Source organism: Schistocerca serialis, chromosome 2 (assembly GCF_023864345.2).
Source record: "Schistocerca serialis cubense isolate TAMUIC-IGC-003099 chromosome 2, iqSchSeri2.2, whole genome shotgun sequence".
Taxonomy (NCBI): domain Eukaryota; kingdom Metazoa; phylum Arthropoda; class Insecta; order Orthoptera; family Acrididae; genus Schistocerca; species Schistocerca serialis.
In genome coordinates, this window is record NC_064639.1 from 439,855,212 (window position 1) to 439,880,715 (window position 25,504).

Genomic DNA, 25,504 nt, shown 5'->3' on the forward strand with positions numbered 1-25,504 from the left:
AGCACGAAGACAAGCAGTAGAAACACTTGTCGTGTGCGGGTGGGCGTTATCTAGCTGAGATATTAGTCGGAGATTGCTTGCCATAAAGGACAACAAAACGGGACGTAGAATAGCGTGACGGGCCGCTGTGATGCAAGGGTGCTGTGGATGACAACCAAAGGCGTCCTGCTATGAAATTAAATGGCACCCCACACCCATCACTCTTGATCGTCGGGCCTTATAGCGGGTGACAGTCGGGTTGGGATCCCACAACTCCATGGGGCGTCTTCTGCCTGAAACCTGATTGACTGTCTTCAATGTTGACTCTCGCTTCGGAGCGAGCCCCGATGGCCACCGATGATGGGTCTGGAGACACCCCAGACGGAGGTGGGATACCAACCAGACAGTCACGCGCCATGTGACCTGACAAACATGAGTAATGGGTCTGGGGTGCATTTTCTTTTGGTAGTGGGACCCCGTTGGTTGTTATCCATTGCACCTTTACTGCACAGTGGTACGTCGATGATATTATGCGCCCCGTTTTGTTTCCCTTCATGACAAGCCATCCCGGGCTAACATTTCAACAAGATAATTCCCGCCCGCACACGGATGGGTTTGTATTACTTATCTTCATGCTTGCCAAATCCTACCTTGGCCAGCAAGACCGCCGTATCCCTCCCAGTTCAGAATGTTTGGAGTATTACGGGCGGGGCCTCCGATCATCTCGGGATTTTGACGATATAACGCGCCAGTTGTACAGAATTTGGCATGATATCCTTCAGAAGGACATTCACAAACTCTAACAATAAATGGTAACACAAATAATTATTTGCTTAAGGACCAGAGGTGGACCAAGGCGTTATTGACTTTCTCAGTGTGTGAAGCTCTTTCTTTGAATAAATCATTCAATTTTTATGAAATTGTAATCATTTGTTTGTCTGTACATGTACATCAGATTTACCGATTTCCGTCCGATTGGGGGTTCCTTCGTGGTGAGTATTTCTTTTCTTAGGGAATATTTCCAGCTACACACATTTAAGTACTGCATAAAATATCAAACTGCAAGTAAAACTGTATTTACCTTTACAGCTAGTTATATAATATGTGAACTATTGAACCATACTTCGTCAGTCGTGCACCATATTGTATCTTGAATAGGAAGCGGGTCTTACACCACAAAATGTGTGATATTTCTAAATTGCCTGAGTTTCGTTAATTTCTTAACAAATTTACTCATGTTTAGATGGAAACTTGTGTTAGTATTCAATAGGTCCAGTTTTAAAATATATGTAACTGGTTTTTGATAATACTTCTGCTTAGTTGTATTTGATTCAATGGTTACTAGTCTTTCGTAGAACAATTAGCAGATATACGAATAAATACATTATTTAAAAGATTTCTTCGACGTTTAATGAGAAAAAAAATTTATTATGTAAAAAGAATGTATGAAAATGGGGAAGAAATGGCTTTAAATATTTTTGTTATTTACTCTTTCAGTACGAACTTTGTTGTAGGGCCCCTTATTTACGAGTGGTAATAAAAATTCATTTAGACAGAATTAAGCACATTTAAAATTACGTGAACCGTAACAACCCTCTCCCGCTGATAAATTCAAACTAACTGATTAATAACATTTATGACTTTGAAAATTATTTAAATTAATTTTTTAATTATTTCGGCCTTGGCACACATTTTCTAAATGCAGTGGGTTTTTAAATATTTACTGAATTCTTTCCTGGCGTTAGCTATGGAACACAAGACTGTCTCTGTTAGCATAAAATGGTTAAATATTACCAAGCCAGACCTGAACGTTTAATTATCATTGACAAAACACATTTCACTATACGTATAAGTTATTTGCTTTAGAAATTGAAAGAACCAACAGATTAACAACTTCAACTTTAATTATCCGCCTATGAATACACAAATGTAAAACCAGTAATAAGTTCAGTCAGCCTCAGGATCGCTGTAAAAGAAAAATATTTCGTAATTCACTGCTAATTTTACCTGCTTCCGATTTACAGGTTTGGTTAATTTTATGTTGGAACAATTTTTTAAATGCGCCGCCGCTGCAAATCGTTCAGTCGCGGCATAGCCCAGCAACACCAACGATAATCGCTAAAAGTGCTGAAAATTCTTTAAAGAAATATTATAGATGACGTGGGCAAGCTAATTTACATTAGTAATACACAATTTTGATAAATTATAATGTATTTAGACCACAACAATAATTAAAGTTACACATCTTTATAATTTCTCCTCTAATGGCGGCTAAAGATAGTTACAGACGAAAGAAGTCTACTCATTCATATAATGCTACGTCACAGGTTCCTCTCTCTCTCAGCTCTCGAGGAAAACGACAAAGAATGCACATTATGTAGTGCTTTTTATAGTATTGCTGATAATGAATATCTCTTTGTAATCTTATCTCTTTGTAATCTTACAACATTATTTTCCTCTGTGGCTATATTTTACATTTTTTCATCGCAGATATTAACATATTTCGTAATTACATTACGAATATAGAAATATTACAATCGTTAATACATCGAGAATATTATTACAGAAAATATTACAATAATAACCAACGTCCTTTATACAAAATTAAATAATATTTTTTGTTAAACAATTACAGTACATACGAATTGCTTTTTGTTGGTATGAACTGTACGTAGTGTTCTCATTACCGTACACGTTCCTAACAGGCGTGCCACAGTTGTTGTTAAGCATTTGCAAATGTGCACGCTCGAGTTCAGCAATTCTGTGTGTCATTTCATTTTATTAATAGTGTGCGTGCTGCCGGGGAACGTTACAGACGGAAACGCGTTTAAATTTCAAAGGAATAATTGTTCCTAGGCACATGACTATGTTCTTCTTTGGAAAATGTTTTCGTATTTGGAAAAACCTTAATCTTCCAGAGTATTTTTTGTAATTTTATAAAAAAAGGCTGCAACACTTAAAAACGAATACTATTATTTAAAAATGGAATAACGAAGTATATATTAAACTTCTATTATAGGACTGGCTAGAGGAGAAATTCTGAAGAGTGCTCCAAGGTGCAACACTCTCTCCTACAGAAAGAGTTCGGCCGTATGAGTTGACGCTTCGTTATTAATAACCATTACCTATTGGCACCAGTCTAGCAGTAATACATTTCATAATCAGCATGGCGAACAAATAGTGTGTGCTGTCGATACCATGCTGTAATATGAAATAATGCTGAAAGAATAAGTAATGTCTTTTCTTTTATTGCAGAAAAACCCGCAACGAGAAATTCCTTGCCTGGACGATAACGGTTTTTTCCTAAGTGAAAGGTAAAAATACTTCTCCATTACATATGGTCTTTGTAATGTTTACGACCGCTATACAGTAAATTTACACCTACATAATTAAGAAACGTAAATTTATTTTTGTATGAGACACGTTTTTCTGCAGTATTTATTGTTACGCTGGAGAAACTAAGTTTTCGCGGTTGAGTAACGTAAGGCTGTGAGGTTCCCTCCCGATATATTGCATTTGTCGTTTCAGCATCGCCATCCTGCAGTACCTGGCTGACAAGTACGGCCCCGGACACAGCATTTACCCGCGGGATCCGCAGCAGAGGGCCCTGGTCAACCACAGGCTCGCCTTCAACGTTTCCACGTACTACGCTCGAATAGCAGAATATGCGGTTAGTATGAGAGACCTTTGTAACACCAACATTTCTAGTGCATACCTTTAAAAAGCCATCTCACACTCGTCGCTTTACATCGGACGGAGCATAGGCAGTTATTATCAGATATAAGTTCTCGAAGAAGATAATATTAAACCTGTACTTCACTTTCTATTTCCATCTCCCAAGGTCTTGCCAAGATCACCTCTCTTCTTTCGTAAGTGGAAAGTAAGTGACTCCAAACGTGCCACAAACCTGATTTCAACAACGCCATCATGTCATCCTGTATCTTCGTCAAGATCACGTAAAGTCGCGGTGTCATGACAAGTTAGATGCTAAGGTAAATTACCTAAGGCGTTTGGGTGGAAAATAAGTAGTCTCCAAAATTATGTCGACACATTTGTTTATTTATTTATTTTTAGCCAAAGTACTGTGACACAGCACAAGCCTCAGGTTCATTTCAAATGATATCGTAAGGAGTTCGGACCTTCTACTGAAAGACAAGGTTCTCTTTATCGACATTTCAGAAAAGTTAAGACTTAATGACGACTTCATATTTCACCTTCCCTTTCGCCTCCACAGTCCCCCTCGCGACTCCATCTCCGTCGCTAACACCACAATAAACAGTATCAGGCAACTTTGCTATTTCTGCTTGAGGTAACTTCGGGTTGCACGTTTAGTAATTCTTTAATTCCAGTTATTGAAAATTAAAAATATACTTTTGCTGTCCCGAATAGTCAGCGAAATGTCAGGAGGAATCGAGACATCTAAAAAGATCATGAAATACATAGCTCAACCTATGATTAGAGAAAAATTATTTCTTGTTGTATTATCAAATAAGCTATTATTTTAGTACGGTCTTTTGAAACAGCCAGAAGAAACGTCTCATTTAAAACAGTGGAGAATTCTCACAATACAATGTTGTAGACGGAGTCGCGTGAAGCTCAAGATCGACGGGCTTAAGTTAATTTGTTTCTGAAAGACTCTTCCACATTATGAAATATTTTGAGCCAAGAAAGGTTCAGCTTTTGTCTTCAAACGACAACTAATGTGCAATAGATGTACACCTTCTCAGTTATTAGACAGGACGATTTCCGTGTCGGTGGTACTAATTTTAACGCAGTTACGTACGACTGCTTTCTTGCTAATCATACATCTGCCCAGGGTCACTGCTAAGGAGATGAGGTGGGTGATTTGCTCCCAGCGACCGTATCTCAGTCCGAGAGAGGTCAATGCTTCGATCTGTAAAGGAGGATTTTGATATTATGATCTTACCGGCACATAAAGGCAAGGGCAATTTCCCTCCTCTGCAGACCGATGTTCTTAAGCAAGATGAACCAGCTATATGATGACTCTGAATGTCACGTGACCTTATGGCCAAAATACCTAAAAAAAATTTGAGCTCGTCAAGAACAGCACGATCTCTGACGCTGTGGCCAAGGCACCCCTTCTATCCCAGGCTACGTGGATTGCCTAAAATTCATAGCAATAGCTTTCTGCTTCGACCAGTTGTGAACAATACTGGGATGTCAACAAACAAGTTGGGAAAACATCTAGCAACCCAATTAGGCCCTTTAATATGAAAATATGAGCTTAGAAGTCTTCGTTTGTCGGCTCAAGAACTAACGACTCGCACCATCAGATATGCTCCTGATTTTTGACGTAATCTCACATTCCACTCGACTGCCATTTCAGGAACCTCTGTTGCTCACTGGTAAAAATATGGAAGGGGAACTTGTAGATTTGTTCATGCATGTGCTCACCTCGACCTATTTTTATTCAATGACCGATACAGACAGAAGTGTCACAATGGGCAATCCTTGTCACCCATTGTGTCTAATTTTCTTATGGAATGTTTGGAGCAAAAAACACTCCAATCGGCTGAGCGACTTAAAACCTACGTCCTTTTGCTGATAGATAACACCTTTGTATTTTTGCTCGCGGCATTGCATCGCTGGACGTATTTGTACAACATCGAAATTCTCTTCATTCTAACGTCAGTTTCAAAATGCTCGTGGAGAAAACCGGCGAACTACCGTTCCTGGACGTGTTCGTGCGGAGAAAAGAGGATGACACCTTGGGTCGTGCTGTATACTATAAACCAAAACGCACAGACTTACACTTACAGACCAGCAGCTGTTACCATACTGCACAACGAATGGCGCACTTAGGATGTTGGTCCACAGAGAACGAGCCAAATTTGATTCAGTTTACCCGATGAGCTTCGTAACCTCCGTGTCGTATTCCTACAAAATTAACATGCTGATGGGGATATTCGGCGTGTCTTACACACGACGCATTTTAAATAATATGAGAACTAGAATAAAATGAAGAAGAAAGAGGGCACCTTGCCACACGTCGTTGGCGTTTCTACAAAAATAGGAATATTAGCAAAGAAACATAAAGCTAAATCTGTCTCCTACCCGCCAACGGATTTCAGTGACGGACAGTCTTGGTTTGAGAAGGCTCTTGTAGCTGTGGAAAGTCACTCATTGGACGAAGCTGTCACCTGGTGCAAGACAGATCCAACGTACATCGACGACACGCAGCTCCAGAACAAGCAGGGAAATCTGCAGTGGCAAAGCACTGTCTCAGTATCAGGTGCAATAAGAACAAAAGGCCCAAAATTCTCTCATCTACATTTTCTTTCTGGGATATCGCAATTAAAGAAGAGGCGGAAATTCACAGCTTGATAAAGATTGTGAACGGAGATATAGGGTTTCAGCTTAGCATAGCATGGGACCCAGCCCTGGCAATATTAAAGTCACAGCAAACACAGGGAGAAACCATGGGTCATAAAACGAATTACTCTATGGTGGCGTCTTGAGTATTCGGATGAAAACAGCGACGATGGCCGCATTCTAGCGCGGACGCGTATTTCGGGAGGCGGCTTCATACAGTCGGCGCTGGGGCGGCCTGCAGCAGCTTTAGCGCGTGTGTCGAGCTCCTTCGTTCATCATCTCATGTGTGGTGTAGCTGTCCTTGCCAATATAGATCCGGAAATTTTCACTATTGGTCACCGAATTTGGCACCTTCATTCCCATGCGTTTACTACTTAGACTGACATAAATATAATACTTCAGTCATAACTCAGCAGTCACTTGCGCCGATGAAAAATTGTAGGGATTTCAGAACGGCATCCAACGAGTACCTCGAGAACCGTTTCTAAAATCGGTCCGTCACGAAAGCCTCAAGCAACACATAGTATCTGTTATCAGGTTTTTCCACGGTATACCTTAAAGTGTGTCGGCACGATACCACCGCTACCGAATAAGTTGATTCTGAAACTTCACGCACTTTTTTAGGCAACAGTAATTGATTTCCGGAACTTGTAACTGAACTGCTAAAAGCATATTTCAAAAATCAGTCTGCAGTACAATGCGAAGTTTACACGGCTTCCTAGACAGTTGAGAGCCACACACATTGTGCCATTTGCGACATTTAGCTATAAAAACTTACGTCCCTGTCTAAGATAGTTCCTTGAAGGAGCCCAGATATCAGAAAGGTTAAGGAAGTAATGTTTTGTTGGTGTCGACGTTGTTAGAGAGAAAGCGTAGCGAGTACAAGAGAAAATGTGCTGACTGTCCTAGTTAATCGGTTCCGCCGCGAGATGTCAGTTGCTCCGATTATGCCCCAACGAAGTAAGGTACATGTTACTAAGGCGAACGCAGCACTCGGTCTATCCATTCATGAAATTTATATTGTGATCGAACGGAGACACTGCAAAGTGATGTGGAACAACATAGGTTTTAGAGCGTAGAATAATAAGCGCTTATAGTCACAACAGAAAATGATTTTATTTAATATAGGACCACCTGCGACTATTTACAGGTGGTTCACATTCAGTTACATGTTTCCATGTGCTGGAGATCACTGTTTAAATCAAAAACAAAGAATATGATCATGACTAAATAGAGACAAATGAAACATTTGGAAGAGGCTAAGCGAAAGTGTAGCAAAATATTATAGTACTTAGATATAGTTGGTGTATCCAAATAATTTTCGCGCTACATTTATCACCTTTTTGTACAGAAATACTTCGCTTTTTACACATAACTATATGTTAGTTACCATGATAATCATTGGTGCTCCCATATTATGTCTTTGATCAAATAGTTTCACTTCAGATGTTGGTAACTTCAGACACAAGCACTCACAATGTAGTTATTTGCAAAGCAGAGGTTATCTTCAATCAGCTTAAGTCAAAGAAGTAGAAAGATTCTGCATTTACAGATACATAACTGTAAAAATTGCTAGTTGTGAGGGAGCCATGCGTTAAGTTTCTCGATTTTTAAAATATTTCATTACAGATGTATACAAATGACTTTCTTTAAAACTCAGTTTGTTCACTGAGAATTAGGTGTAGTGTTCTGGACCCATGGACCTAAACTTCGAGCTCTTCAAGAAGATTCATTTTATGTCCTTTACTGATAGTGTATACTATCTGTAGGTTGTCTTTAACGTTTGTGGCTGAGTGGTCACATTCCTTTAGATGTGTTGCAGAAGTGAATTTATCAAAATTATTGTGCTAGAAGACATACATGTGTTTCCAGTGTCTTCTAGTGAAACTCCTTCCTGTCTGGCCTGTGTAGAATGTGGACAGTTGTAAAATAAAAGTATGTCAATATGTGATTATATGTGAGGCTTCCTGTTTGTCTTGCTACAGTGGATGATGTGCTGTTGTAGCTGATTCTCAGTACTGAAGATAGTTGAATACCACTGTGATAAGAAAGGTTAGCTACTTGGTATGAAATTTTTCCTATGAATGGGCTGCAAACTAATGTGTGTGTTTGTTGATGTGACTCTGATTTAGGAGTGGTGTACTGTTTTTAATTTGTTGTGAAGTTTATCAATTATAGTTGGATTGTATCCATTTCTGTGTGCAATTACTTTTATAATATTAATTTATTTTTGTTCATCAAGAGGACTGAGTGGGACTTTGTGTATTTGATTGAGTGTGATAGGATATTATGTTTGATGCCTTTCTCAAGTAACCCACTTTCCATCTTTGTAAAATGTGATAGTGGTGGAGTTTATCACACTGTCATAAAACGTTTGTTTTGGTATGGGAGGAGATTCTAATTGTTGTCTTATGTTAGAATTGAGAGCAAATAATTTCTGATTATGTCTAGTTGACACAACAACTTCTTCTTTGCTAACTTGGTCACTGATTTTATCTAATATCTACATGAATTCCATGGGAGTCAAAGAGTTATTTAGTGGCAGGTGCAATTTGAGCATTTGCTTGTTGAGAGTATCTTTGCATTTACATAATGATTTGATTTCATATTTTAACCACATAGCTTTACAGTTTAGCTTTGCAGTTTTGGCTGGCTGAGTGTGCTCCTTACGCTAATTTTAATGTAATTTGGTGTTACTTTAGAAAAAAAGGCAGTTTTTGTTAAATTTCATGGCCAGAATGGTCTTAATCATATTGATTCCCATGTGCTAAATGCACTCACCATTTGTGATGCATGGCTAGGTAACATGAACTGCATTTTATCCATAATGGATTCAGTTGAACTTTGTGACTGTTCTTTGGTAGAGTGTAGAATAATAACCACTACTAGTCACAATAGAAGGTGATTTTATTTAACATATACCAGGTTTCAGGATTGTGTCCATCTTCAGCTGGTTCACATTAAGTTATATGTTTCCATATTCAGTGCTGGAGATCACTGTTTAAATCAAAAACAAATGATGTGATGCTAAAATAAACACAAATGAAACATCTAGAAGTGGCTAAGCGACTTGTGTGGCAAAATATTACAATACATACATACAACTGTTGAATGCATAACATTTTACATTACATTAAGTTATATGTTTCCATATTCAGTGCTGGAGATCACTGTTTAAATCAAAAACAAATGATGTGATGCCAAAATAAACACAAATGAAACATCTAGCAGTGGCTAAGCGACTTGTGTGGCAAAATATTACAATACATACATAAAACTGTTGAATACATAACATTTTATGTTACATTTATCAGATTTTTTAACAATAATATTTCGTTTCTTACAAGATAACTGTACATTAGTCACTTTATATTATGTCTTTGATAAAGTAGTTTCACTTGTGAAAAGAATTTCTTAATTAAAAACAGCTATAATCTTATGGAAGACATCAAAGATGTACCAATACTACAGGGTGTCAAATCTGACTCAATGGGTGTAATAAACCCTTACACCAACATACTTATTCAAGACACAATGAACTGCAAGAACTAATCCTGTCACATAATTATTTCACTTTTAATAAATAAAATTACAAGTAAGAATATAATCTTGTGGTGGGTGGAAGTACAGCAGGAATCTTTGTAGACATTTACGTTAAGCATGTAGAAAATCAATTGTTAAAGTCAGAATCTTTATTTAAAGACAAGCTAATTTATTACAAAAGGTATGTTGATGATACCATTATCTTGTAGAATGGTACAACTGAAGAGATTGAAAAACTTGCAAATGCTCTCAGTAGCATACACAACAACATTAACTTTAGCGTGGAACATGAGGTAGATAAAGGAATCAGTTTTCTTGATCTTACAAACTCTAATGTAAACAACAAATATGCCTTTCAAATTTACAAAAAACTGATTACCAGTAATGTTACCATTAACAACACTTCCCGTCACCAAATACAACAAGAAAAAGAAATTGGCATTCTTGGATCTTCTCTCAACTGTATACACAAAGTCCTACTCAGGCCTCTTGATGAATAAAAAGAAATTAACATTATGAAAGAAATTGCATACAGAATGGATACAATCCAGGTATAATTGGTAAACTTCAGAAAGAAATGGAAAATAAATAATGCACCCCTTCTAAATCAAAATCACAACAACCATACATTTGCTCACATCCTGTTTATGGGAGAAATTCAATGCCAGGTAGCCAACCTTTTTCGTAAAAGCGGTTTTCAAATATCATTCAGCACTAACAAAACATTGCAACAGCACATCATTCACTGTAACAAAATTATCAACCAGTGCTGCAGCTAATGAACTGTTTACAAACTTCTATGTTACAATTGCCCATAATTTTACATAGGCCAGACAGGAAGGAGTTTCAAGGCCTTCTGCCTATATGATTTTGATGAATCAACTTTTTCAACACATCTGAAAGAATGTGACCGCTCAGACACAGACAAAAAAGCAGCCGACAGATACTACACACTGTCAGCAAAGGAATGAAAATGAATCTTCTTGAAGCGCTCAAAATTTACATTCATAGGTCGAAATCACAACAATTTCCAATGTACAAATAAATGTTACAAGTAAGTCATTTCTAAACAACTTTAATGAAATATTTTAAAAAACAAGAACTGTATATTATGGCCCCATCACAGCTAGCAATTTTTACTGTTATGTATCTGTACATGTAACATCTCTGTACTTCTTTGACCTCTGTTTTTCAAATGTAAACACGTTCTGAGTGCATGGTTGGCAGAAGGTACCAACGTCTAAAGTGAAAATATTTTATCAAAGATATGACATACAAGCACCAATAATTAGCATGGTGACTAATATAGAGTTAACTTGTAAAAAACGAAATAGTTTTGCACAAAGAGGTGATATATGTAATGTGAAAATGATATAGATATACTATCTTTATCTAAATATTACAATATTTTGCAACACATGTCACTTGGCCCCTTCCAAAAGTTTCATTTTTGTCTACTTAGTCGTCACTATGTTATTTGCTTTTGATTTAAATAGTGATCTCTAGCATTTAGTATGGGAACTTGCTACTGAATGTCAACCAGCTGAAGATGGACACAAGCCTGAAAACGGTCGCATGCTAAATAAAATAACCTTCCGTTGTGACTGGTACCAGTCATTACTCTACACCTATAAAGGAACGGTCGCAGAGGTAAACTGCATCATTTATGGATAAAATACACACATTGTTTTCTTAATTATGTTTTTCTATTTCAGAACTCTATCTGTGTTCTTTTGTTGGAAATGCCTAGCTAGTCTCCGCATTTGGCTTATGTATAACGTCAACAAAAATTCACGTTTATGTTCGCGACTTCCAGAGACGATAATGAAAGTCTTACAGGAATATAAACCCACTGCAACATGTGAAATTCAGGTAATCCATTACTGATGGATGATCATTGGAAGTCAGAGACCATACGACACTCAAATGACGTTGAAGTGGATCCTTGTTAAATTTTGCCCTTAGGACGTAGTGGGATACTCCGAAGGCACTGCCAATGTTTGCTCTTAGAGACTGGAGAGTTTTTTTTGGGAGCGAAGCTGTTATTCTTACCAGTGAGAATACTTCTCCATTTCATTAACGTTTTGTGAGCCTTCTACGTTTCATACAAAACACCATTACGAAAATAAGTGTCTCCACTAAGCTGTTCATATATCGAATGACTCATCCCGTCGATTCGCTTTCTTCGAATCACATTGTTTTAATTTGCCTACAGTATTTTACACCGTTAGCTATCGAATCATGGAATAACCGCAGAACTAATCTTACATTCATTCGTTCAAATGACTTCTTGTCCAACTGAGCGGACGTTAACTTGTGGTAAACTTTCAATTCAACAAATGTTGGGAAAGTATCTCGTGCATAAACTCGTGGAAAAAAATTACATTTCATCATCTCACCGCTGAAAAGTACATAAGTTTTATCACAGAAATTGTTTCTTACGCTACTAGTTGTATGACGTCTGAAAACATCCATACTCTAGAGCAAGTAACTGTACTTTTTATGCCCATAATACCTAGACCTGTATTTGGTTGACTGCCGTAAGAAGCGAATGCTGTAGTTCTCGTACCAGCTTGTTCTAGCTAGATAATTATTTGAATCAATATCTACGAGACAGCGCCAGGAGTTGTGTTGAGACTTGCATACGCAGCAACAGACTGAATCCAGTTATGCAGCTGAGGAAGAAACATCAACACCAAAGCATGATTTACCAAGAGTATTGCAGTTGTTTGCAGTGTATTCCCCTAAATTGACGGAATAGTTAACTTTCAGCGAAGTGTTTCTGAAGTAGTTTTCCTTGGAGCTTAACTTAATAAAACAACACTCCTTTGTTTCCATCTTGTCGTTCCTGAAAATAAGCCTTAATTGCTTCCACAACCTGTGTATTAATTCCACATGAGAATTTGACATCATTTACTAAATTTCGAGGATGCGTTTCGAAGGAAAGTGGCAACAATCCCTGATTCAAATAATGTCTGTATCCTGCGGTCTAACTAATTTTTAAGAGTACCTGTCCAGAAGAATCTCGTCATATGGCATCCCTTATTGTTTTTCAATTGGTTTTTCTTTAACGTAGTGTCAGTTATAATTTTCCATATCTTACTAAGTTTTCAATGAACTAGGACATTTGATTGAGCCGTGAGAGATGATTTCACAAGAGATTTATTCCTGCAATCGATGCTCTTAATTTGTTACGTAACCACACAACTTCCAGTTTCTTGCATTTCTATTTTCTTTTTAATTAAATTAAGCTCCGACCGGTACCTATCAGACTTGTACATTTTCTTCGACAGAAGAAACGCTGTCAGACATCGCAACTTCATCTTATTTACCGCCTTCTTTGCCGCAGGTTCTCTTTCGCTAGTGTTCTACGAGAAATTATCCTTTGTGTAATGTTTTCGATACGTATTTTAGTGAGAAGAGAAATAAATGAGCAACCGTTCATGTTTTAAGAAACCACCTTTATCTTGGAATTCCGACTTCTTTACCTGTGATACATATGTCTGCTTTCGTTTTTCGCCGCCGACGTGTGACACGCATCCAGAACAATTGAGAATCAGATCTCTGTCTTCACGAATAATTGCTCTAATCCATTTTGAAAATTCTACTCCGTTTTTTAGCGGCGCAAAAAATATTAACCTTTGCTTTCTCTGGAGCTAGATCTGCACGCTGGAACGAAAACAGTGAGCATACTTTGTTCTTACAAGATAACGATTTAATCCCACAAGCCAAAACCCACCCTGAAATTTCTTTTGCAGGAACAACACAGCGAGAGAAATGCGTTACAAAAATTTTAGTTGATAGGCCACACCACTAGCATCTTTTAAAAAACGTTTGTCGCTCGAAGAACCGTATATGACAGCAGTTTGTACAGTTCTTCCTGTCTAACGCGTGATCGGCCGTGAGAAGAAAGCATATCACCGTTTAGTGTAAATATCCGGAGTGACACAAGCAAATTTGAAGCATCCAAACCATACAAAAAATTTTACGTATCATTAATGTTTTGAATAAAAGACAGCTAGTAACGACATCTAAACTTTTGCATGTGTAATTCATATAAAGGTAACTAACACAGGAAAATAATTCAAGGGAGTCTCTGATGTACAATTACAGACGATTTTCATCAATGGTGACTTTAATTTATTGAAATGAATTATATCTTACACATACATCATTTCACACAAACTCCTGTACCACAGACCTTATGATAATTTTTGTATAATATATATTTAAGTAACAATAATATATTTCCTTATTTACTACCCAAAGTCGCCACAATAAAGCGAAGTGTCATTTGTAATATTTTCCTCACATGAGGAACATCTGACGAAAGAAAATTTAATGCTTTCTGTACACAGTAATTACTATTTTTTTTAGACAGAAGTGCGTTGAAGTAAGAAATGGTTCTTGTCGTTGTTCTGCTTATTTATTTAATAAAATTGCAACCAAATAGCCATATACAGTTACTTTGCTTAACATTTTATATTTCCATTTACATTTTACATTTCTGCGTATTCATTTATCGATTTCATTCGTTTACTGCACAGTTCTATGTGATATCGCTCGCAGGTTTCGTTACACAGTTCACATACATATGTTGTGGTTGGGTCGTGATAAGTTTTGTTTTTGCAAATTAGGTGATGAAAGCCGTGAATAGAAAATATAGTTACGACATGTCGCAGCTCGAAGTTTGGTGCTGTCTATGTGCGATTCGTCATTGCTTCGGTGCCATAAAACTCCGGTCATACTTTTTCTCGTTTCTCCTCCATGATCTTCAGTTGATTTCTCGAAGCCCTGGTGTGTGGCATCATATACCGAAGATTGATGTCTTCAATTAGGAATGTCTCTCTCGCTAGCAGGTACACTAGTCTAGATGTTTTTTTCTGTCAGGTGGTCCCATACAACCTCCATCCCGTAGGCCTGGATTGGCAAGATTTTTGAGTTGAATAATATCATGGATGTTTCTAGACTGAGTAAACGGATCTTTTTGATATCCTGTATTGCTATTATTGCTTGGATTGCACGTTCTGTTGTATGTTTTGTGAAGCATTTGGCTGTTGTTTGCAATGTCACCCCTAGGTATTTAAAGTCTGATGAGATTTTTATTTTTTGTCCTCTCATGTTGATTTCCGCATTCTTGGGTGTTTTGCCTCCTGTTCTGAAAATCACCATTTCTGACGTTGTTATGTTTATGTGTAGTTTGTGTTCACTGCACCATCTGTCTATTTTCTCAATGATTTTCTGCAGCTTCTGTATATCTGCTGAACCTACGGCTATGTCGTCAGCTTATGCATATACGTATACATCTTCTTCATTTTCTCCAATTCGGAGTACTTCTTCAGTGGCAAGAATGTACAGCAAAGGGCTCAATGAGTCACCTGTAAGACTCTGTTCGATTGCAGAATGAGGTTCGAAAAAGAGAGGGTGTCTGATATTGTGATTAAGTTGTATTCGAGGATTAACTTGACTATTCTTGCCCATACGCTACCTTCTCCCATTGTGTTTTCCAGTTTTCGGACTATGAGATCTCTTTCCAGTAGGTCAAAGGCTTTGGTAAAGTCTATGAACACTGTATTGCTCTGCTTATTGTACTGCATACCAAGCAAACTCAAAGCAACTCGTAAATTGTGCCAATGCAAACTGAAAATGCACAGATGACTGAAATTTAAGAATGCTGTTATCCTGAATACCTGAAATCACCCGCAGCTATCGGATATTACATTGTTCGACAGCTTTCTTACAAATACTTCCCACAGACGAAAAAATTCCTCATCGAGAGTTATACTGGTTGTTCTGGGTGGAATCTACATTATATCAACTGTCTTTTCGTCGTCCTCCTGAAAGACAGAGGTATCGTTATTTCCAGGCAAGGATCCAACAAAAACAATGAATTAATTTCTGCAACTGGGTAGAAACTGTTTCGAATGAAATTTTAAAAATTGTTGTCTCCTGTTTTTCCAGAGTTTGGTAGGTCGGTTATAATATTTTTGACACTAAACAGCATTACTTCAAATTGGTCCTAAAAAGCCTTGAGTTCCCTGAAGACAGAGATAAAGCTGCAGTAACCCACTCATACTTATCATTGTCATAGTTGTATATGAATGTGTCATAGCATTAATTGATTGCGCAACAGACTGTGTCTTTTTATCACCTGGAAATGATAAAGTGCAGTTTTCTCGCAGTTCCTTACAAAACCTGACTGATCGTCGTTACACACAGCAGATGTGAGGATAATATAAACTTGGTCTTCAGGTCGACTGTAAATTAATGGCGTCTCCTCTACACTTTTCCTTGAAGGAAACTTCGTAGTTTTGCAACTTCCCGTACTGTACGATTTCTAGAATTTGCTTAACTGAGCCAAATAAGACTTAAAATCAGCAATGTTCATCTCAATTGCAAATCGAGGAGCCCAGTCTCGTAGACCTCCATCGGTAACAGAGCATCGCCTCTCACGAGCAGCTCTACATGATTCACATCTTCAGAAACCTCCTGTAAATAACTGGTGTTCATGTTATTTATTCGGGTTTAGGGGTTTATGTTGGTTATTGGGGTAACGGGACTTTGTGGCCACCCCGTAAAGTAAATCTTTCGGATGTTTATCTTTCACAGTTTCGTGAGTTTCTTTTCGGCACATATTTATTACTCCGTTGTAAGTCTTTCTTACATTATTATATCGTTCACCGCCAGCTTTTACCAAGCAAACCGGGTTTACACACTGCTTAACATTAAGCATTAAACAAAGTTAATGTTAATCATTTTTAACTTCAGTGTTAACTTACATTAGCGCAAAAGCAACTGATAATTATTATGGATATAAGTAAGTTGCAAATTTGAGCGAACGGTAACTGCAGACAATTGTTACAAAGAAATTATGACGAAAACTGAAATTCATCTTACACGTTACGATCGCACTGGTTCGTCTTAACTTTCTACCAATGAACCTTTAACCAAGGACATGCTAATGCGGTCGTCGCATGGTACCACTCCTAGGAGTCCAGCAGTTGGATCCGAAGAACCACTGCCCAATTGATGTAGACCTCGCACCCTCATATTCACGATGTGAAATCACAATGCAAAAGTACAGGCTCAATGCCGTCTTGGAGGCTTTGTTGCAAATGCACAGTCAGCTACTACTCTGCTAGGGCTGTACATGTCTCCAGCCGCTTGGCGAGCTACGAATCTGGCTATTTTCAACGTTAAAAAAAATTGCGGGGCATATTAACAGCCAAAATTTTGACAGTGTCTTTCTTCTGGTGCATTGTTACTATATAAAAAAAATATCAGGGCATGTTTTCACTTGTCTAATTGAACCATTCCTTTGTTAGATTTCTATAACTACGTGCAACTATAACTCTTAACATCTCTTAATCTCCACAGCCTTCCATCTTCAGCGTTCACTCATAACGCCGTAAACAAACTTACAAAATAAGTGCAGACAAAAGCCAAAAATAGCGTACGATTACGCAGTTTCAAGCGACAGTGCTGCCCACAGTTCACGGGCACGCCACCTCTCCTACGCTACCTGACTAAACGCGCGGGCAGTCAACACACTTTCTCTGTTGCTGGATATGGTGGAAGCATTGGCCCTGATGGACAAGATTGGACAGAAAATCTGAGAAACCGTAGGAATCATCCCAATATCCTCCTCCTGCGATTTAGAATAGCGACGGCATATCTAAATGAGGATAACTAGTCGGCGATTTGAAAAACACTTCTCCAGAACATAGTCTGTTGCCTCAGTTATTTGTTAGGACTCACCACACAGACCGGACACCACATAGAGTGTAGTAACAACCCTTCAATATAGTTCACAAATGGCATCTGAATCACAAATTTCTCTTTCGAGTGGAGGATAGACATGCTAGATCCGTCATTGAACATCTAGGCTCCTGCGTATAATTTATCTGGCAAAATGGTGGAAACGAAAACTATTGACATTCTTTGGACCAAGAGTGGTGAACGTTGCATAATAAGAAAATTAAGATATCGTTAGTAGTAGTAACACTTTAATTCGTACTTTTCATTCATTTGAATGTAGGTTAAGACACTTTTCTTTTTGCAGGTGGCACCGATATTCTTTGATTACAAGAGGACTCCCGAGGCTCTTAAAAAACTGAAGATAGCTCTGAACGTCTTAAACACCATCTTAGAAAGACAGGGAACCAAATTTGCAGCAGGAGGTTTGTATTAACTTACATCTTTATATTGTTTTGACAAATGCACAGAATCATTATTAAGTTTCTGACTATGTAGGCATATTTTATTGACGTGTATATTTCTTTCTCCCTGAGCTTAATCTGTGTTTTTGGTACATTGAAATAAACTTAATACTCACCACTTGACAATGTAATCAACCACAAACACCAGGTTTTATAGGCGTTACCGTGTGACAGTTATAATGAAGCGTTTGTTGTGCGCTGTACGTGTACATACCTGAGCACGAAGAAACGATATTAGAGCTGACGGGCTACAACATATTATGAGAAAAATAAGGTGTGAGATGTATGTTTTCCAGCAGTTGTATTTTCTTTATTTTTTTTTTGAGTGATCTGAAGATGGTTACCGCGGAGCAAAATAGAGCGACTAACGACAATTTGTTTGTGATCACTGACTGACATTAAAGAAAAAAAGTTCTCCATTTTCATGGTCCACTGCATTTATTCCAACATCAGTTACACATTATTCTTATAAGTCGTTCTGGATGTATCTGAAATGCTCACACCGATTCCAGCAACTTGTATTCCTAACATATATGCTCTCTCTCTCTCTCTCTCTCTCTCTCTCTCTCCCTCCCCCCCCCCCCCCTCTCTCTGTCTCTCTCTTTGTCTCTCTTACATCCCATGAGCTCTACCCTTTTCCCTAGATTCCTCTTACTTCTCACGTATCAGCGTACCTAAAATATTTCTTGTCAGCCAGCTTTCATATCAACAACGTAGTTTATACCTCCTCACACAGTTATGAACATGTCAGCTAATTTAATCATCTGATTTCAGCTCACCGTGTAAATATATACAAAAGTAAGATACTTAATATTTTATAATAAACCATCCGTACTGTCTTTGATCAAGATGGGTGATATTCAGATCTTCTTGTAGCAATATCTTACTTATTTGACAGCTACCGGATTTTCTAACGGTACCCATGTCTTCGCAAATACATTTAAATGTTTTCGGTGCGATTTATTCTACTTTGGAACTTCCAGTGTTAGTAAGAGATAGTGAATAATCTAAGATTGAGTGACGCTACTATTTAAGTCAACAATCATCCTGGAAAATCTGTTAACGTATGTGCGTTTTGCGTCTGCCCAATAGATCGAAGTATTTCATACTGAAGTGTACTTTATGGGGAAACATGAATATGAGGCTTTATGATTATAGCTACATCTCTCAAAATGCAAATTTCGTAGTAATTACAATCAGTCTCGTAGATTTCCCGTCCGAGTATAATAAATAAACTTAAATACCACTCAAATACGGAAACTGCAAAAAGTACTAAATTTTAATGTCTTGCCATTGAATGTTTCGGATCCATTATAGGTTAATAATTAAAGTCATTCCAACACGCGACAGGCTGCTGAGTCTAGGAACATGGTTACTCACGTGAGAAACACTAGAAGAAAAACTACGATTTGGAATATACTTAAGTAAGCAGAGTAAAAATAATGTGAATTACTTGATAAAAACTTGAATTTCTCAGTCTAAATGGAATCATAAATTACGTTCCCTAGAAGAAATTTCGGTGAAATCTTACGGCAGACTCTCATTTTTCTATAAATTCTTCCTACCTTTACACATACAAATCCTCTCGAATTTGCACTATGAAGGAATTACGAGCGTAAATATTCATTAGGCTCGACAACAAATCATACGAAAATTTCTTTGTGTCCACTAAAGAACGACATGTAATTGACTTTCATGTTCAAATACCAACGCATTTTGTCTTAAATTTTACGAATGTAGCTCATGTTATTGCATTTACTGATCGCATCTTTGATAAACACCACATCGCTATTAGGAAACTATTAATAAGTTGTTAATAATTTAATAATCAATTGAGTTCTCCAGTTTTCTGCTAAGTCTCGCATTACAGCTTTGCAGAATATTTTATGTATGCTATGCTATCAGTTTGAAAATGTGTGTGTTCTTGTGTGTGTGTGTGTGTGTGTGTGTGTGTGTGTGTGTGTGTCTGTGTGTGTGTGTGTGGTGAAAGAGAGAGGGAGACATTGTTCTTTATATTTATGAGAATGTACGTGAGGTCTAATTCATGACTATTCCTAAATCTTTCCAAACGGATGCTGCCATAGATCAAGTCACATTTATTTTGTCGTATTTTCTTGAAAGTGCAGATATATGAGTGCAAACATGCTAATACAGTCACGATGGACTCGATTTACAAATTTATACGATTTTCAGAAATGCGACAGCTAAGATTCCACGGTCACCACAAATTGTCTGAGCGATTAAATTGTATCACAGTGGCCGTGGAGCGAAGCTCAATTTTATTTCGAAAAGGCCTGCACATACGAAACTGTGCAGCAAATGAAACGTAATATAGGGACATTTAACTTCGTCCATTCACAGCAACGGTGGTAAAATGTGTCATCCACCAACAACAGCTAGTTCTGCGTGCTCAAAGAAAGACATCCCCTTCTTCCCCTTCTACCGCTATCAAGTAAAACACAGTGTTCAGTTCCAGAACAAAACGAATTTGGCACCTCTGCTACAGCCTTCATCTTTGTCTACACTCCTGGAAATTGAAATAAGAACACCGTGAATTCATTGTCCCAGGAAGGGGAAACTTTATTGACACATTCCTGGGGTCAGATGCATCACATGATCACACTGACAGAACCACAGGCACATAGACACAGGCAACAGAGCATGCACAATGTCGGCACTAGTACAGTGTATATCCACCTTTCGCAGCAATGCAGGCTGCTATTCTCCCATGGAGACGATCGTAGAGATGCTGGATGTAGTCCTGTGGAACGGCTTGCCATGCCATTTCCACCTGGCGCCTCAGTTGGACCAGCGTTCGTGCTGGACGTGCACACCGCGTGAGACGACGCTTCATCCAGTCCCAAACATGCTCAATGGGGGAGAGATCCGCAGATCTTGCTGGCCAGGGTAGTTGACTTACACCTTCTAGAGCACGTTGGGTGGCACGGGATACATGCGGACGTGCATTGTCCTGTTGGAACAGCAAGTTCCCTTGCCGGTCTAGGAATGGTAGAACGATGGGTTCGATGACGGTTTCGATGTACCGTGCACTATTCAGTGTCCCCTCGACGATCACCAGTGGTGTATGGCCAGTGTAGGAGATCGCTCCCCACACCATGATGCCGGGTGTTGGCCCTGTGTGCTTCGGTCGTATGCAGTCCTGATTGTGGCGCTCACCTGCACGGCGCCAAACACGCATACGACCATCATTGGCACCAAGGCAGAAGCGACTCTCATCGCTGAAGACGACACGTCTCCATTCGTTCCTCCATTCACGCCTGTCGCGACACCACTGGAGGCGGGCTGCACGATGTTGGGGCGTGAGCGGAAGACGGCCTAACGGTGTGCGGGACCGTAGCCCAGCTTCAAGGAGACGGTTGCGAATGGTCCTCGCCGATACCCCAGGAGCAACAGTGTCCCTAATTTGCTGGGAAGTGGCGGTGCGGTCCCCTACGGCACTGCGTAGGATCCTACGGTCTTGGCGTGCATCCGTGCGTCGCTGTGGTCCGGTCCCAGGTCGACGGGCACGTGCACCTTCCGCCGACCACTGGCGACAACATCGATGTACTGTGGAGACCTCACGCCCCACGTGTTGAGCAATTCGGCGGTACGTCCACCCGGCCTCCCGCATGCCCACTATACGCCCTCGCTCAAAGTCCGTCAACTGCACATACGGTTCACGTCCACGCTGTCGCGGCATGCTACCAGTGTTAAAGACTGCGATGGAGCTCCGTATGCCACGGCAAACTGGCTGACACTGACGGCGGCGGTGCACAAATGCTGCGCAGCTAGCGCCATTCGACGGCCAACACCGCGGTTCCTGGTGTGTCCGCTGTGCCGTGCGTGTGATCATTGCTTGTACAGCCCTCTCGCAGTGTCCGGAGCAAGTATGGTGGGTCTGCACACCGGTGTCAATGTGTTCTATTTTCCTTTTCCAGGAGTGTATTTTAGTCATTATTAGAGGAAATAATGACACCAGCCCAAAAATTAGTCACCCTCATAAGTTACCACGCTAATAACTTCGAACACCAACTCAGGGCACGACAATGGCCTCACGTGGGCGAGTAAGGAAGTCTTCAGGTAGGCCAAATCGATTTGAAGCCGCCCATTGAAGATTAGATTCCGTAGAGGTAAAAAAACAAAATACGGAGGAGTATGAGTAGGGCTCGTTCACCGAAGTTTCTGTTCAATCTTCATCATGTTTGTAGATAGTTCATCCATCCCGGGAATCGAGAATTTCGACGACTTTTGCCTCCTGTCGATATCTATTCTGGCAAGGTGTCGAAATATGTTCCATGAATGACTGTATCTTTTGATTGTATAGACTTACAAGACTAAATTTTGTTGCATTAACTAGGGATTGTAGACTTTAGTATGTAATATTAATTTGAAATTAATACGTCTATCTGTTCCTGAGAAAATGGTTCTTAACTGTTGCCGATTGAGGACGGAACCTTCAAAAGTGAGGGAATGATGGCTGCTGTGTTTGAAACGCTGTTGCAAATGGTATCAAACATTTTCTGTAGGATCAAGAGCGCGTGATTTAGAGGGGACAATGCAGATGTGATTAGTCTGATAGTCACAAAATAAGGACGTATGCGCTCATCCCTTTGAACAAGGCTGTCGTCATCTTGGAAGACAGGACAGACCACAGGGTATTCTGTATGGAGTTGTACAAAAAGAGCAGCATGTGATCACCGATAATGATAAAAATTATCATCTTTATGTATATATGCAGACCGAAGCGACGAATGAAAATGTCTACCAAGGCTGGGATTCGAATCCCAGATCTCTTGCTCATTAGGCTCATTAGGACTGGATGAGCTAGCCACTATACCACCCTGAGCACAGGCTGCTGGGGTTTAGGGGGAATAGCAAGAGCTGAGGCTTTCAGTCCGCATATATACTTTCATAGATGTTTCAAACTTGAAAACATCTCTGAAACCATAGTTTCATTTAATTGAAGCACCTTTTCTCTTCCATTTCCAGTGAGGAGTCCGTCCCTGCAGTTTGTCGGTTTTATTAATGCTCCCAGTACATTTATTCACTTATAATTTTTATAAACAATTCATCAAAGCTTTAGAGCAACAGAGATATTCAAAAGCACAACCCCAAAAGGGAAACTGATCTGCGTTACCCTTAACTTACAGACTTCTATATCCCCAAAGCTGGCAACAATTCTTACTACCAAAGTAGCCGAACCTTAATGTTTTAGTAGGTCTACTACATGGTTTTTCATTGTCAGTTTTCATCAATACGCACATCTGAAAACTTACAATTTTCTGCACCGTCTATTATTTCTTGTTGGCACACTATGTTAATAGGAGGTGGGCTATTTTTGACAGTACGAAACTGTATGAAAAAAGATTCAATATCTGTCTATATTCATGCTCTGAAAATCACTGTGAAGGACACGGCAGAGGATATGTCCTATTCTACCAGTCATGACGGTCGTTCAACTAAGTAATGCCCCACATTTTTTTCAGAACATATTTATTGTTAAGAGTCAGAATTTCGTGACGTTCGCTGACCGTACGCCAACTTTGTGGAAGATAATTTATTCTCTGCTGGTAAAAGCTCTTCTCCCCTAGGCGTAGTCACTGCATGACTGACATTCTCGTCATCTTCAATGTGTGTTCCCCGTAGAGAATCTTTAAACGGCCCAAAGAGATGGATGTCCGATGGTGCCAGGTCTGGACTGTAGGGTGAATGAGGCGATGATATCCAACCCAGTTTGGCGATGCGTTCCCTGGTTCTCAGACTTGTGTGTGGGCGTGCATTATCATCTTGGAGCAAGATTTCTGCTGGATTCTTGTCCGATCGAACACGTCGTAAATGGTTCTTGAGTTTATTCAGAGTCTTCGCGTATGCTTCTGAATTAATTGTTGACCCTCTTGGCATCACATTCACGGGAATTACGACGCTAGAATCACCATGACTTTTCCGGCAGAGAGAGTTGTCTTGAATTTCTTCTTTTGTGGTGAAAGAGGATGATGCAATTCCATGGACTGCCTTTTTGTTTCCGGCGCAAAGTAGTGGACCCAGGTTTTGTCCTCCCTAACGATCCGTGACAGAAAGGCTTCCCCGTCAGTCTCAAAACGCTCCAACAATTCAGCTGAAATGCCCTTTCTGTGCGCATTCGTGGAACACATCGTGAGCACCTCTCTAATCATTGCAGACGCACTTCCAATGCTGACCAACAACTGTAGAGCCAAGTGTCGAGCTGTGATGCGCCGGTCGGCACGAATAATGACATCTGCACGATTCAGCATGTCTGGAGCAGTAGCTGTGACAGGAGGTCCCGAGCGTGGCTGATCATAGAGCTCTGTTTCTGCATTTCCTGAGACTGTAATTTTCTTTACCCATCACTCAGCTGTACTCCTCTCAACTGCAGCATCGCTATACAGTGCACACAAACGTTTGTTGATGTTCATCACGGTTTCTTTTTCCGCACACAAGAATTAAGTAAAAGCACCTTGCTTGTAACGTGAGTCGTATGTAGACGCATTTTGACGCAGTACTGCGGCACTACCATCTGCCAGAACGGTTAGAAACTCCACCTGTGTATAGAACAGACATCAAAAGTGAACCACCAGTAAGGACGTTTGTCTATGTATATTAATAGCTTTCTAAAAACAATGTGGGGCAATATTTTTTGGGCGACCTCGTATTAGGACTTTCCCATTCCGTTCAGATATGGAGCGTGGGAAGAATATTTAAATGCATCTGGGAGTGCTGTAATTATTCCAATCTTGTCATCGCTATCCCTACGGGAGCGGTACGTACGGGGTTGTAGTATACTCCTAGAGTCATCATTTCAAGGCGTTTCTTGAAACTTTATAAGTGGACTTTCTCGGGATGGACGTAAACTATCTTCAGAGGTGTGCCAGTTTACTTCTTTCAACATCTCTGTGACACTCTACCGCGGGTACAACAAACTCGTGACCATTCGCGCTGCCCTTCTCGGTATCCGTTCAATATCCCGTATGAGTCCTATTTGGTAATGTTACCACACACTTGAGCAATATTTTGGGATTCGAAGCACGCGGGATCTGTATGAAATAACTTTTGTAGACTGACTGCATTTCCCTGGTATTCTACCAATAAACCTGCTTTGCCCACGAGTGAGCCTATGTGATTGTGCCATTTGATATTTCTACAAAGTGCTACATTCTGGTATTTCTAGGAGTCTACCGATTCCAACTGCGACTCATTGATACTATAGTCGTAGAACACTACGATTTTTCGTTTTGTGAAGTGCACAGTTCAACATTTTTTTTTTAAAGCAAGTTGCCAGTCTGTGCACTAATTTGAAATCTTATCAGTCTGACTGCAGATAACTCTATCATCTGCAAGGAGTCTGAGATTGCTATCAATATTGCCCGCAAGACCATTAATATACAACATGAGTAGCAAGGGACCCACTAAGA

General features: G+C 39.5%; 1 protein-coding gene across 3 annotated transcripts in view; it reads left to right on the forward strand.

Annotated features, from left to right (window-relative positions):
• Positions 1–25,504, forward strand: part of LOC126457314 (glutathione S-transferase 1-1) — a 74,339-nt gene that overhangs the window by 45,507 nt on the left and 3,328 nt on the right. For all 3 annotated transcript variants that reach the window (XM_050093505.1, XM_050093506.1, XM_050093507.1), the window contains exons 3-5: positions 3,235–3,293; positions 3,508–3,649; positions 17,918–18,035. In XM_050093505.1, coding sequence (XP_049949462.1) covers positions 3,235–3,293; positions 3,508–3,649; positions 17,918–18,035 — 319 coding nt within the window. The remainder of the gene's footprint in view (positions 1–3,234; positions 3,294–3,507; positions 3,650–17,917; positions 18,036–25,504) is intronic.